Raw genomic sequence first — 14,451 nt, 5'->3', positions numbered from 1 at the left:
AATATAACCGCAAAGGGACGCAAAATAGTTAAAAACAAGTCTAAAATGACCACAAAGGCAAGGCAAGCAAAGCAAAATATAGATGCAGCACATCCACGAAGGGATGAAAAACAGCAAATAAGAGATGCACAATGACCACAAAGGCATGTTAAAAAATGCAAACGCTAAAAAGAGTCTCTGTCCGTCCAGGGGTCTTGCTATGTTGGGTTGCTGGGAGAGTGATCCATCGGGTTATAAAACATTAGGAGTATGTTTGTGTCATGCTCTGTGTGTATCTGAAGCCTTGCCTAGGTTTCGTGCAATATTACTAACATTATTACAACACAATATGATTATGAATTACAACCACAAAGCATTTTTGTTGAATTTCTGTAATTCTTTCATTATTAAAAGTGAGTCATCCATGCTAAGAGCGATCAAACCAGACAAAAAGAGAGCAAGAAAAGACCCCAGGGACTTTTCTTTCACTCAAATAGAAAAACTAAGGAACAAACAGAACTTCCTTAATCCCTGGAAATATTACCACATCATTTTGAGGGGATTCTCTCAAGCAGGCTTGATTGCTGCATTCAAGAGTCCAGGATAGAAATGATTAATGGGTGGAAAGAAGGATTGATGGATTTCTAGAATATGGGGTGTTTGGAGAAGGTAAGATCTGCAATGAATGAGCATCTTTTATGTCCGTCACTGCCATTAAAGCTTCTCATTTTCCTTCTTTTATGAGGGTTTAGGTCTCAAAGCAAACAAATACAGCATTGTGAAATTTATACGCCTGTGGCTTATTTTCATTCCAAATTAATCTGGCAAGTGCTTTCTCGATTAATCAATAAAATGTCACAATGAAAAATATCATCATGGAGACAAGAATTGAAATAGTCTATTTTCTCTCAAATTCCATTATTCGTGATAAAAGCTACTATTTATTGTGTTTCTTGTGTTAGTAATGGTGTTTTTTTTTTTTGTCTCTTCCTGAATTATTTGGTAAAAACCTAAACAAAAGAGGAAGAGGGAGTGCTGGCGGAAGAAAGACGAAAAAGTAGAAAGAATAATCAATATCTGTTTCTTGGCCACACTTGCATACTGTTGTGCTAATGAATGATTAATTGGTTTTCTCGTTCATGAGGACACAAGATGGAGCAGCCAGCAGTGTGGTGGTTGATCAGGACACAGATGTTCAATATGGCCTGGAGAGAGCAACAGCAGACCAAAAGTTTTAACAGAAGGAGAGAAAGATCATTAAGGATGGATGAGGTGAAAGATGACCCTGAAGATAGCAATTAATGAATAATATAGTCTATAATGGTATATAATGAAGTGTTTATCGTCTCTTTTTTCAGTCACAAAGGATTAAAGTGGACCAAAGAGTTAGTTTTCCTTCTCAGGGACATATATGTGAACAAAGTGTTCATGTGTGGTCCTGATTAACTGTTTCTATTCGTGGTTGATAAATACAATAAATGGAAAAAAAATTCAAACTCCTAGGCCTGCTGTCAATACGTCAATAAATTGTTTCCATGTGTATTTTGGCCCAGTTCTCCAGCAACTTTACATGTGTCATGGTGGTAAATGATTTTCCAAAATCTGGCTAATCTGGTTAAAAATGTTGGCCTTATTTTGGTGGTTAGAATTTGTCAGTAAAAATGATTAAAGGGTAAATGATTCATCAGTAATAATTTCACCTTTGGTGCCAGCGGGATGCCAACATAAGTAATTACTCTGCTAATCTAATATTTCCTTTAGATCTGAGGGTATTTAGTCATGAACTAAAGAAACACAATGACTGTGTGATAAACGTTCAGTAAACAACAATTGGGACTTGAGTTCATCCTGAGGCATTTCAATCCATACAGTATTTGTTGAAATATGTCAGTTTTCACGGTAGAAGAACTGAATAACCAACAGTGCAGAATGGATTTCTTTTTCTTTATTGTCCTTTAATAATCTTTTGACTCCTCAGAGCTATCTTAAAGCTCCTTGGGAGGGATGGAGAGACCCTGACTCTAACCCTGAGGTTTCAAACAGTTCATCTAAATAATATCTTTACTTCTCTCCCATGAAGATAAATGTTTCATTTTTCCAAGGGTATTGCTTTTTTTTTCTTTACCAGCTACTGCTATATAACACAATAAAACTATTACTTTGACTGTTTCCATTTTAAACTGGACTGTCTTTTCCAACAGACAGTTACACAGGACAAGAACAAATGTTTTCTATTTATTGACATGTTCTGTCCATGTCACTCTGCCCGTCTACTTTAAGCCACATGCAGAGAAGGACAAAAGAGGTGTAAAAGCATGTGAATGCAAACTCTGCCTTTGAGCACCATTGTTATTCCACTCGAGCCTCACTTTGAGTGTATTGTTGTATTTCAAGCTCAGCCTGTTCCCTTGGTAACCATACTGATAACCAGCACTGCCCCTGTACTTACTGGCCAGGCGTATTTGAAGGGAATGACAATGTGTCCGTTAGTCCCATCCTCTCCTCCTCCCCCTCCTCCTCCATCATGTCCTCGGTGGCGGAGCGACTGGGAGTTTCCACCGAGGATGCCTGTGCTGCCTGACCCAAAGGTGCAAGCTCCGGTTGGCACAACCCGGGCCTGGTACTCCTTAAGACAGGCTTGGAAGAAGGTGTCACACTGGTCCCTGGCGGAGCAGCGTTGGCCCCCGGTGGCCTGGAGGTCACAGCAATCTCCGGTCTGCAGGAGTCCATGTGGGTTCTGGAAGTGCCGGATCTGGAGCTCAAACATCCCCACAGCATAAACAGCCTGGGTCCAGAGACAGGGAGAGGGATACATTATTAAATATGCATGGTGTATGAAATGTATGAAAAGACAAGTCAAACAATTCATAATTTCATAAATCCTTTGATGTCTTTCATCTAGTATTAGGAGGATTGCAAAATGTGAAGTACTCCACTGATAATCTAATTTTACTTAAAAAAATACACAATCTGGGAAAACAATCTTGGTTTAGAAAAAATATATATATATAATTATTATAAAATTATTATTATTATTCTAAAATACAAAAATTATGAAAATTATAAAATGTATATAAAAATACAGTTATTTATGTGTGTGTGAGATCACTGGGGAGATGATGATACCCAAAAGCCAGCTAACACTTATTTTCTTTTCTCCTCCCCTTGTTCTGCCTGAAAACAAGCTGAAATGCTGCTGTCACTTTTCTTTCTACAACCATCTCCTCTCTGCGTTACTGCAGTTCTCCTTTTCATCCTTTTTCTTTTTCCTGTTAAAGTTTGATGGAGGACACACACACACACACACACACACACACACACACACGCTGTATAGTTAACAAGCCCCCCTGAGAGGCTCAGAGCACCAGGGTCAGGTATTTGTCTACATGTGTGTCTGTATATGTCAATGCAGGAGAAGGAAACAATGGCTTTGGCTTCTACTAACAACCAACAACACAAAAATAAAGCAACTGTTGTCTTGGTCTGCCATGTACACACTGCTGATGAATAAATCTGAATAATTCACAGCCTTTTTGGCATAAATACTAAACTAACGATGGCTCATTAACTCCAGGAATCAGAATTATGTATCCCCTGCAGAGCTGTGTAGTCCGTCATGGACAGAAATCACCAGGACCAACGAGATCTCATGTGTCTGCCAGAATCTCAATCTCCCCATTGTGTTTGGCTGTGTCCCTCTCCTGCACCCTGTCCCTGAGCTGAGAGGGGCTAAAGGGGTGAGGTAGGGATGGAGGGGGGTGGGGGAAGGTGGACTCATCTACATCAAAAGGCTTGCAGAGATACAGCAACGCTCATCACTCTGCATCCTCCTTTCTTCCTCTCGTACTCTCACTGCCCGAGCCATTCCCCACATACCAGCATTTCAGCGCTTCAATCGGACCAGAGAGAGGAAAGTGGGGAGGAGGAGGAGGGAGGGAGAGAGAAATAGCAGCTGAGGCGCAAACTCTTTCTGCAGGAAAGCTCTTGAAGTTAAAGGCTCAGTACACCCAAAAGTCTAAGCTGGTTCACACATTCAAGGCTGAACACCTGAACAGCTAAGACTGCAGCTAAACAGCTAACAGCTAAAGTGAAAACAAGTTCGAACCAACCACAGCAAAATGATAATTTATTTAGAAAAAACACAAGAAATTGTGTTTTCCTTTGAAAATTTTAATTTTCAGAGGACAGTGACCATAATTATTAACCAGAGAACTCACTTCTTAAAGCGCAACAGCTGCATCTACAATTCCAGATATGACACAGGAAATATGAGCCATAGACATAACATTTTCTCCATGCATAAATATTTAATCCTATTTGGAAAAACATAAAAAAATATATATACTTTTCCTAGCACGTTGAATGTCAATTGAAAGAAATGTGAAAATCAACAGTGTTGATAATCGAGTGGGGTAATTTTTTCATGGAAAATGGGAGTGCAATGTAAAAATAACTGAAGAAATAACAGTCAATACTAAAATGGTTTCCATCTTATTTTGTGTCATGTGAGAGTCAATTCTGTAACTTCAAATAAAAAACGCCTTTTGAAAAGCCCTGGCTTTATCTAATGCATTAAAAAATGTTTTCTGACGTGTGTTAAACCAAAGGATGACTAACTGATGATGATGGTTGAGGCTCACTGCGAAGCACAGTTTTATTATGAGCCTCGGGCAATATGGCAGCCCTCTAGATTGAGCCATCAGGCTTAGGAGATGAACGGGATTTATTGGGGTTTTGGTTGAACTTTTCGTTTCATGGCAAATCTAATGTTATCTGCTTCTTTTGCTTCCCTTTGAAAATGAATGAGCCTGATTTTGCAAAGCACTTTTGAAAATCACCTTGAAACGGTGCAGCGTTATCCTGCACTTCGGTGTGAGCCCTGAGACCAATGACACTGGACAGCTGATGGGCTTCATATTAAAATGGCTCTGCTGAAAGCATGTCTAGATGGGGATGGTCCCCTGTCATCTGCATCAGAAAGAGTCACCAGCAGCAGCGGAGGATCGTGTGTGTGTGTTCGTGTACTTCACACTGCAGTGCAGTTGCAGAAATGGAGGGAGTGGAGTGTGTTGTTCCTCAGCTGGGAGAAGGTTGCAGAGGTGCAAAGACAGACACGCCGAGCTGCCTGAACGTTCAACATTCACACGCCCCGGAGTTTATTCGGCTGTGGCCCCGAGCTCCACACACACCCAAGACACAGATGCTGGATGTGAGCTCAGGGCTTTAACAAAACACACACACACACACACACACACACACACACACACACACACACGTGAATACAGGCACACAGTCACACTCCACAGCCCCTCTGGGCCTGTTCGTGCTACTGCTGAGTCCTGTCTCGCATCACATCATCCTGATCAGACTGGCAGCTTTCTGGCGGCTCACTGAGCGAAAGGAAAAAAAAATGCGGTTTCTCACCTCATCAGTATTTTGCTGGCATGAAATCCAAACCTTTCATGATGACAAAATAATGAGTATGATGCTACAAGCTGCTTGTCAGTATCATTAATGCAAGTTAAACAGTGACTTTTAAACTCTGCAGTCATCTGTGTCACAAAAAGGAGATCTGCGTTGATGCAGCCATGAAGGATGGAGACGAGGGCGCAGGAAAGCGTCGGAAAGTGTGAGAGGATTTCAGGACAAATCAGGTTAAACTTAAATTCACATAATACACCAGCAGCCAGAGCCGGCTGAAGGTGGGGATGCACAGAGAGGCGGATGCGCTGACTCCTTCGGGCTATTAAACAGGGCGGGATGCTGAACAGAGGGTGTGTGTTTCAATAAAGAAACTGGGCCTCAAAACGAATTTATAAATCATATGTAGCAGCTCCATGATGCTAATTTTGCTTGATTTCAATCATAATGGACTACTCGTTAAAAAAATGGCTAAAACAATGGCCAGTTCTTCTTGATAATGTTTTTTTAAAAAACATTTTGCTGTGCCATGTGTATTCCATGTGTCCGAAACAGGATTACAGTAGTTGTATTTTGTGTGGGATCGCACACACCAGCAGGCTGAAACAACAGGTGGGCAGAGCGCCATGTAGGAGCAGAGAGAGGACTGCACAAAGGGGAAAGGGACAGTATGTGGACTCCATTACTGACCGTTTTCGAGCAGCTGTGAAAAGAAATAGAGACTAAACACACAGTTGAAGTCAGCTTCGGGGGGGTTAAGAGCATGCAGCCTAAAATAGCACCTAATCAGTGGCTTACCTGCGGTTGTATCGTGAGCGCAACGAGTAAAATCAGAGTCCGCTGCAGGTGGAGGTGTCCCCGGTGACGGTCACTCCTCATTTCTGTCCTCCCGATGGTCTTTCTGCTCCCGTTTCTGGAATCAAACCGAGTTATCCTGCGCGCCCTTGAACTCTCCATCCCCGCGTCAAAGGATTGGCCACCGCGCGGTGCGCTTCGGTGCGGCGTTGGTGGTGGCGGTGCCCCCCTCACCCCCTTCCTGGTCCCTCCTCGCGGCCGTGCGTCCGTCTGCCCGCCCAGCTCTCCTCCTTCTCCGGTCTTAAACCCCGAAACTCCCGCAGAGCCACTTCATCGCGTCCAGTTCACAGAGCATAACCAGGCTGCCTGTGTCTCGGCTTGGTTTTATCCCCCACCCAACCCCACACACATGCAGGCATGCACACGCACACGCACACTTGATCACCCTCTTGCTTTCCACTGGGAAATAGACTTTGCACACAAACACACAGACAACACGTAATCACACCCCCTTTCGCTGTATACCTCCCTCCACCTGCGTTAAGAGGCTTTAAAGGTCCAATCTGCCGGCTCACTTGACTTGAACTCTTATCCCAATCAGCTGGCACTCTCTCTCCTCCTTCTTCGACTGTCTTTCATTAAGCCTGGTGCACGCAGGAAAAAAGAAGAAGAAGGGGGAAACAGACAGAAACCCCCCTAAATGTCGCCCACATGCATCATATTTCCTAATGAATGTGCGGGGGAGGCTTCCAAAGTTGTGCCTCTCCAGCGGAATGATTTCGCCCTGCGCTCTTCTCATCCAAGCGGCTGGTTTGCCATTTGTCCACCCGACACGAAGCCCGGCGGCGACAGAGTCAGTGTGGGAAACAATGAGGGAGCCAGAGAATCAGAGGGAGGCAGAGAGGGTGTGTCCTGAGGCAGGGAATATCCGTCTTTCAGCTCTTGTCCGGACTGCTCCAAGCGCGCACCGGCGCTCTCATCCCTCCCTCTGTGGCCTGCACTCTGAGCCACCTGTAGACCGACACAAACTTTACCTCCATCGGTAGAGATTATCCTGAATGCGTTTCGTATGGGCTTCTCCTCGTTTCCCCTCTTCAAAGTGCAAATGTGCCAAATAACTCCATTTACAGTTTCGGAGTTCTGAACAGCGAAGCTTTGAAGCCGCACCCCCGCATCATTAGACAGCTCCCGCTGCGGGCGACGAAATGGAAGTTGTTTACAAAATAAAAACAAAAAAGAGAAAGTGTGTGAGAGAGAGCAAAAAAAAAAAAAAGAACAGGAAAAAAAGTGATCGCCATATTCAGATTTATGGTTGAACATGTTTGGACAGCTGCCGGCCTGAGCTCTGTGCGCACATGGCTGGGCGCATAAATATAAAAGAGAATTGTAGTGAGCACAGGCATCTTTTCAATATTGGCACCGCTCACATGGCATATTTTCCACATATGACCTCCAGTGCCCGCCTTGATGGACCCAAGACCTCCACACAATGTACCTTTTTATCAGAGGAGATCTAATGAGATTCGACCTCCCCCCTCCTCCTCCCGCTCTCCCTCCTCCATCTTGAAGTCTATCACGGGCTTGTTGCTCCAGCGCTTCCCTGACAACTGCTGGTGTTTCCACAGTCTGGCGCTCAGCAGTGACCCCGGGGCAGAACAGAGGGCTCTTGAGGAGCAGAGCGTTGATTTGCATAGAGGAGCAGTGACCTCCACACATGAGCCGAATGTGTAACCAAGCACCCGGAAATAAGACGGCATCAGTGGGTGCCCGCGGAGCCTGCGGTCCGAGGTACACCTGAAGGAGAGACCCCAAAACCAAAAGCTCCGGTCCTGCTGTCTCTGCAGGAATGGAAGCCATGTGCATATGGCGCCATCTAAAGGTCACATGTGTCTGTCATACACAGGCTGAGGAGGTGCGGTTTGAGAATCCAGCTTCAATCATCATCAAAAGGTCTTCGATCTCTTTCAGCTGGATCTGTGGGTGCAGTTGGATCAGATTTGATTAACAGAAGCCAAACAACTGTCGTCAGAATCTGACTCAACTGTTTCAAAACCCTACATTGCATGTGTTCTTTGGAAACTAAAGTATTCATTCTAAACTGAATATAATCTCTTGAGGGCTTGAAGGGTTTAGCCAGAGGAAGCAGTTTGCCATGGTGATCAATCCAGTAGCTTCAGATGTAAATATTTTTTTGTGGAAGCAAACAGTGGAACACGCGACAACTTGCCGTCACTTTAGATACAAACCACAAGACTGATGACACACAATGTGACAGCAGCCTGCAGATGTAAAGCCAATCCTTCAGTCTTACTGTTGTACAGGCCTACTGCTCAGATATGCATTTTGTTTGATCTGAAGTGAGAACAAACAACTGCCATGTGTAACCCACCAGATCATTTTAAGTTGCCTTTCAGTCCCTGGATCTAAAAGATAACTATGTTGGTGAATGGGAAGGCAGTAGGTGCACACACAGACAGTCCCCCCCCCCCACACACACACACACACCCACCCCTGGTAGCTAAGGTCAGTGCTTTCTCAAGGCAAAATAAGGGAGTGTGGAAAGGCTTGGGAAACTGCAGAAGAATGTGCATTTCTGTGTACACTGTTAAGCTGACCTGAAGACAATTACTCAGGGCACAGTTTAAGTCCACAATAGAGGGGCCCTGTGTGCACTGGGCACAGTTGATAGTGCAAGTCTAAATTAAGCTTTTCAGGCCTAATTCACACGTCACACTGTCCCATTCTAATGAATCAAGCCTTTGAGGGGGGGGGGGGGGGGGGGGGGGGGGGGGGGGGGTGGTTGTGAAAGGGGAGGGTGTTCCTATAATGTGGCATGTAATTACAACTACAGCATTTGATGGCTGAGAGGGGCCTAAGAGAATGTCCTCCGAACATAGTGGGCGTTTACTAATTGCCAAAATGCAAGACAATTATAAATATATTTCAGACACTAATCTGTTGCATTCTTTCAAGAGTTGCTTAAACACCTATTTTCCCCACAGAGAAACTAAAAGTTAAATTCACACTTTTACTGTGATAAACTTAAACATTGTTAGTAATTCTCTATTTAAGAATTTTAAAAACTGTTACTTTGCAGTTCATAATTTCAAAAATGTATAGTGAGTTGATAAATCATAATGCATAGTAATACAGGCCAAATTCCCAAACTACAATACCACACCACTATAATCACAGTGGTAAGAGGTCCCTTGTAATATTGTGCACACATACCGATACATGCCTAATTGGATGATTTAAGGAAAAGTGGCACCATATAAAGACAAATGAACAAATATGCAGCATGTATATTTATGCTTGAGTAAATATACACTGTCCTAAGTTTTCATGTTGTACTATTATGAATACACATTTACTTGTAAACTGGCTACTTCGCTTTCACACTGTGGGACATTTTTTTGCAAAAAAAAAAAAAAAAAAAAAAAAATCTGATTATCTCCTGCACCACTGGTTGCCACTTCAGAGTTCACACAGATGTGTTTAACAAACTGAACATGAAAATTAAGTTTAATCAGCCCAGTGACGCAAGAAGAATATGTGTCAAATTTCTCTGAGCTTTCTTATCCATGTTGGAATAAAAAAAAAAAAAAAAAAAAAAAAAAAAAAGTAAAAATTTTAATTTAAATTAAATGTAAGAGGGAAAAGATTGTTTATAGGGCCAGAAATTGAAAGCTCTCTACAGCAGGACACAGGAAATTGGGTTTTTTTCTCTGGCACAAGAACATCTATTAAAAAAAAAAAAAAAAAAAAAGCAATGTTAATGGAAATTTCAGGCAGCTAGCAGTCTGAACTCTGACATCAGCATCCACAGACTGAATTCAATCAATTACCTTTGTTGACTATTTTCTCCCTGCTTTTGCTGTAGAAGCCTCAAGTAATTTCCCCTCGTTATTCCAGACATTTGTGTTCATTGCATACAAGCAAGAAAATTATTCTACATATGGGCCCCAATAAAGTAGCTATGATTAATAGAATTAATTATCTGAAGTATTAAAACTATGCAACACACTGCATCATGTTGGGAAGAGTTAAACTCTGCTGAAAATTAACTGGGATATAAGCACATGTGAAGTCATGAGGCAGAGCACAGTCAGAGAAACCATTTAATTATTTAAAAGGAAAAAGCTCCAGGTACAATGTCTGGTAAACCAGACTCTGGGTGCAATGCTTTATGACAGACAATATAAAAAAAATGTTGGCACATCAAGTTGCTTATAGATTAAAAAAAAAAAAAAAAAGACAATAAAAAGAAATAACTGCAATTGATTTGGGAAATTCCTATCAACTGGATGAAGTGATCAATGTCCATAGGTGCACCTTATAATTACGCATATCAGGAGTTATGTAGCACAAACAAACACAGCAACTTGATGTGACTAAAGCATACTTACATGTAATTCTTGAGGTGGGAGGAGGGACCACCAGCTATGCAGGACTGATCAGAGAATGCACATTTCTAAAAACTAGTTCTTACGTCGAGTCACTGCTCTTTGTGATAGATGCTATTTCTTAGCGAACGAGATCTTCATGGCATTAGTTTGTGTGATCTTAAAGCCTTGTAATGCATCTCTTGCAGCACCAGCCTGTACTTCATTCTCAAACTCCACAAAGGCGATGTCATGACGGCCAGGGACCAGACGCACTTCCTTGAAGCCAGGAAACCTTGATACACAGCAAAAGAGTCAGGTTTAGTCTTTAACCACTTGACAAGTGCAAATATGCAAATTTAAATGAGTTGTTACTAACTGGTTGAAGAGCATCGAGAGCATGAGTTCATTTGTCTCCTCCGGCAGGTTGGTGAGGAAGAGGATGTGGTTGGGTGGATTTTCTGCCACCTATGTGGAAGCCAGTATGTCAGTATATATGATAAATAATGCTTACAATAAGTAGTTGGGGGGCAGCACAGCAGCATAGTGGTTAGCATTGTTGCCCCACTAAAAGAACGTTGCAGGTTTGCTTCCCAGGCCGATTGGCCTTTCTGTGCGGAGTTTGCATATTCTCCCTGTGCTTGCATGGGTTTTTCACTGGGTACTCCAGTTTTCTCCCATCATCCAAAGACATTATGTTTCTCTGTAGGTTTTAGAGTGAGTGGTGCTTTGTTTCTGTGCATTTGCCCTGCAACGGACTGACAACCTGTCCATGGTGATCCCACCCTCACCCAGTGTGAGCTGGGATCGGCCCCAGCACCCCCCCAACATGGAAACAGATAAGCAGTAAAAGATTAATAAATGAATGAAAGTACTTGGGACAGAACGCTACCTGCTGAGGCATTTGTCCAGGCATCTGTCCTGGCATCATCTGACCAGGAGGCATGGCCCCAGGAGGCATCTGACCAGGTGCCATCCCAGGAGGTGGCATCATACCTGGTGGAGGCATGTAGGGTGGCTGCCCTGGCATGTGCATCATGCGGGGAGCCTGGCTCATGGGAGGCATTCCCTAAAAGGGTGAGGTGCACGTGTCATTAGCATGTCAGTAGTCAGAATATTTTCCAAACTAACTCCTTCAGTTGTCCTCCATGTCACCAATTATCCCCAACCAGGTCCTCTGAGCCAATATGCTATTTACTTTTGCATGAAGATTGGTGTCAATTTGTTTGGTCATCTTGTCTGTCAGCATGAACAGACACCAACAGAAGTGAGTAACAAATTAGATTCCAGAGATTTGATTGAACCCATTTTTTGCTCTTTCACATAAAAGCAAATATTAACACTTGATGCAAATATTAACACTTGATGCAAATATTCTGTTCCCAACACCAACTTACAGGGATGGCAGCAGGTACCCCAGCAACCATGGAGGCAGCAGCGCCTGGTACACCTTTTTTAGATCCTGCTGCATCAGGTCCCTTAATCTTCTTCTTCTCTTTTTTACGGTCTCGCTCCACATAAGTCCCCTTCATTTTGGCTATGATGTCTGAGTCCTGCTTGGCATATTGAATACGCTGCAAGAAAGGACAGAATTATATTTAAAGAACATTTTGACAAGTTATTTTGAGGCTTTGTATGTTGTGTTTAATATCAGAATAAAATAATTTACTTGATTTACCCTCCAATTAAATATGTCAACACAAACTTGTAAGAATGACATCGAAATGACAATAGGTGTATGAATTTGCCATTATTCCTTAGCATTACGACTAAATTATTTAATATTTTAAGACATCCTGGATAACCCCAAGGAAATAAATTAAACATTTAATTCAAAACACTTCACATAGCCTTGTTTTAGAAGAAGTCGTCAGAGGTAAAATTGTCTTGATATTAAATAAGTGTCATTTCCAACGGGTTAATTCTTTGCTAAGCTCTTCGGCAGTCTGGTACTTTAATGGGTGACCTACCATGGGTTTGTCGTAGAAAGGGAATCCCTGCATGGATCTCAGGGCATTGGATGCACTGTTGACCTCTTTAAAGATTACAAAGGCCTGACCCTTCATCTTTATGTTTCGTGCAACCAGGATGTCCAAAATCTGCCCGAACTGTGAGAAGATGGCGTACAGAGACTTTTTCAGCTCTGAAGAGGAATTAACAAATAAGACAAACCGTCAGATTAATATAATATAATGCTGCTGAATGTGCGAGAGGCTGGAAGGTGACGATCCCTGAACATACCATCCTTCTTGATTTTCTCGTTCAAGTTGTTGATGTAGATCGTATGATTGAGCCGAACCTCCGCTGTGGCCATTTCCAACCCGCTGTTGTGTTACTGGATTTAAAAAGCTCAAAGTGTTAGTTTTAAAACGGGTAAAAGCATAGTTCCTGTTCAACGCCAGCTAGCTAACGAGCTAGTGTTAAGAAACGCGGAATGCGCGTAAGCCTACAAGCTAGCAACAGTTAACATCGTTTAAATAACTGCATTCATACATCACTTACATCCGAGCCTCCCTTTTCCCAAAAATCGTCAAATGTGCTCCTCAGTTTCACAAACACGACGCAGTTAACTTTACGCTTTACTTAAAAGAGACTCAACTTACCACGAAGGGATGAATGAAAACCCCGGCCTTTGCCAACTTCGTTGAATTTTCTCGCGTTAGCGGACGCATGGACGTAATTTCCGGTGTGGGAGAAGTTTTTCTTCTTCGTTGCATTTATCGGCGGATTGCAATACCAATTCATAGGTACATACCGCCACCTACCGCATCGTATGTAGAATGGGATTCAGTTTGTTTGTTTCACGAAATTTCATATTTTTTAAAGAAAAAAAATCTGGTAATACCATTCACATTCCATGCTTTCTGTCACCGAACCACGTCTTAATGTAAATAAAGATAGTGGATGGAGGGACACGTTTTTGGTAGCAGAATGTGAGCACGTTATTTTACTCAGGCACATGGATTAATGGTTTGCGCCTGCACTCTACACCATACAATGTCATAACACAGAAAGATTTAATTAACACTCTAGTCTCTGCAGGGGTCAGGAGTCTGGTGTAGTCGTGAACATGATCGGTTGGCCGGGGAATCGAACCCGCAATCTATTATGGGTTTTATGTAGTTTCAGTTTCTGCTTCCTGTCCAGCAGGAGTCAGTCACAAAACATTTATTATATGGACACAATAAACAGTCTGACTCCGGGGGGTCTGGGGTCCAGTCCGTGGAGGTCTCTACTGGTTGTGCTGTGTGTTACCTCGTGTTGATTAATAGACAGTAAACTATTATCAAACTTATACTGAGCTAAGAATTCAACCTCTTTTCTCTTTCCCTAAACTGTTCAGACGCTCCGCTAATCTAACTAACCGATTAGAAATGTCCTCTAGCTCTCTCTCTCTTCCTCCTTCTCCTCTCCTGTCCTGTTTGTGTGCTACATGTCTAGTTCCTCCTCTGCCTCCTTTTATGATAGTATTTCTTGTCATAGGTGCAGGATGATGGCAGATATTGAGGCGAGAATTGGTGAGCCCAGCTTACACTGGTGTAGCTAGCCGCTAGCCACTCTACCCTAAGGAACATGAAGTTAGCGACACCAGCGGCAAATAAAAAAGAAGAAGAAGAAGAAGGGGAAAACAGAAGATCCAGTAGGTGGCGACAACTGCTGGTGTGTACCACCGAAGAAGAAACGAGATCAGTTCTTCCGAATATGGACACATCTGCTACAGAGAGCTGAGTGGAGGACTAAACACGTCCTGAAGAGGTACAGGCGTCCGCAGTGGTTAACACGATCAGTAGGTCGCTGTAAATAAGAGGTAAAAACAGGAATTGAGTTTTGACTGTATTTTTGTCCACAAACAAAATCAACCACCGAGTTC

At 42.8% G+C, this 14,451-nt stretch overlaps 2 protein-coding genes across 3 annotated transcripts in view; both read right to left on the bottom strand.

Annotated features, from left to right (window-relative positions):
* Window positions 1-7,057, bottom strand: part of LOC115052778 (protein jagged-1) — a 38,454-nt gene extending 31,397 nt beyond the window's left edge. The window contains exons 1-2 of the mRNA XM_029517108.1: window positions 6,199-7,057; window positions 2,429-2,764 (exon numbers count right to left, since the gene is read on the bottom strand). Coding sequence (XP_029372968.1) covers window positions 2,429-2,764; window positions 6,199-6,357 — 495 coding nt within the window. The 5' untranslated portion in view covers window positions 6,358-7,057. The remainder of the gene's footprint in view (window positions 1-2,428; window positions 2,765-6,198) is intronic.
* Window positions 7,058-10,298: 3,241 nt separating this feature from the next.
* On the bottom strand, window positions 10,299-13,235 carry snrpa (small nuclear ribonucleoprotein polypeptide A). Of its 2 annotated transcripts, none has more exons than XM_029517314.1 (7): window positions 13,184-13,235; window positions 12,822-12,915; window positions 12,551-12,723; window positions 11,978-12,154; window positions 11,473-11,649; window positions 10,960-11,048; window positions 10,299-10,875 (listed from the first exon to the last, which is right to left on the bottom strand). In XM_029517314.1, the coding sequence occupies exons 2-7, from the start codon at window positions 12,892-12,894 to the stop codon at window positions 10,716-10,718; spliced, it is 849 nt and encodes a 282-aa protein (XP_029373174.1). In that variant the 5' UTR covers window positions 12,895-12,915; window positions 13,184-13,235; the 3' UTR covers window positions 10,299-10,715. The 2 variants fall into 2 exon arrangements, with proteins under 2 accessions (XP_029373174.1, XP_029373175.1); XM_029517315.1 differs by lacking the exon at window positions 13,184-13,235 and adding an exon at window positions 13,083-13,181.
* Between the last annotated feature and the right edge of the window lie 1,216 nt (window positions 13,236-14,451).

Source organism: Echeneis naucrates, chromosome 13 (genome assembly GCF_900963305.1).
Source record: "Echeneis naucrates chromosome 13, fEcheNa1.1, whole genome shotgun sequence".
NCBI classification, from domain to species: Eukaryota; Metazoa; Chordata; class Actinopteri; order Carangiformes; family Echeneidae; genus Echeneis; species Echeneis naucrates.
This window is presented reverse-complemented; position numbering and strand designations above follow the sequence as displayed.

What these genes read in the sequence shown, in the direction of transcription:
- snrpa (XM_029517314.1), bottom strand. Translation starts at nt 12,894, where the DNA reads ATGGCCACAGCGGAGGTTCGGCTCAATCATACGATCTACATCAACAAC. An exon ending in CGAGAAAATCAAGAAGGATG is followed by an intron (nt 12,724 to 12,821) that starts GTATGTTCAGGG and finishes ATTCCTCTTCAG; the next exon opens with AGCTGAAAAAGTCTCTGTAC. An exon ending in CTCTCGATGCTCTTCAACCA is followed by an intron (nt 10,876 to 10,959) that starts GTTAGTAACAAC and finishes CTGTGTATCAAG; the next exon opens with GTTTCCTGGCTTCAAGGAAG.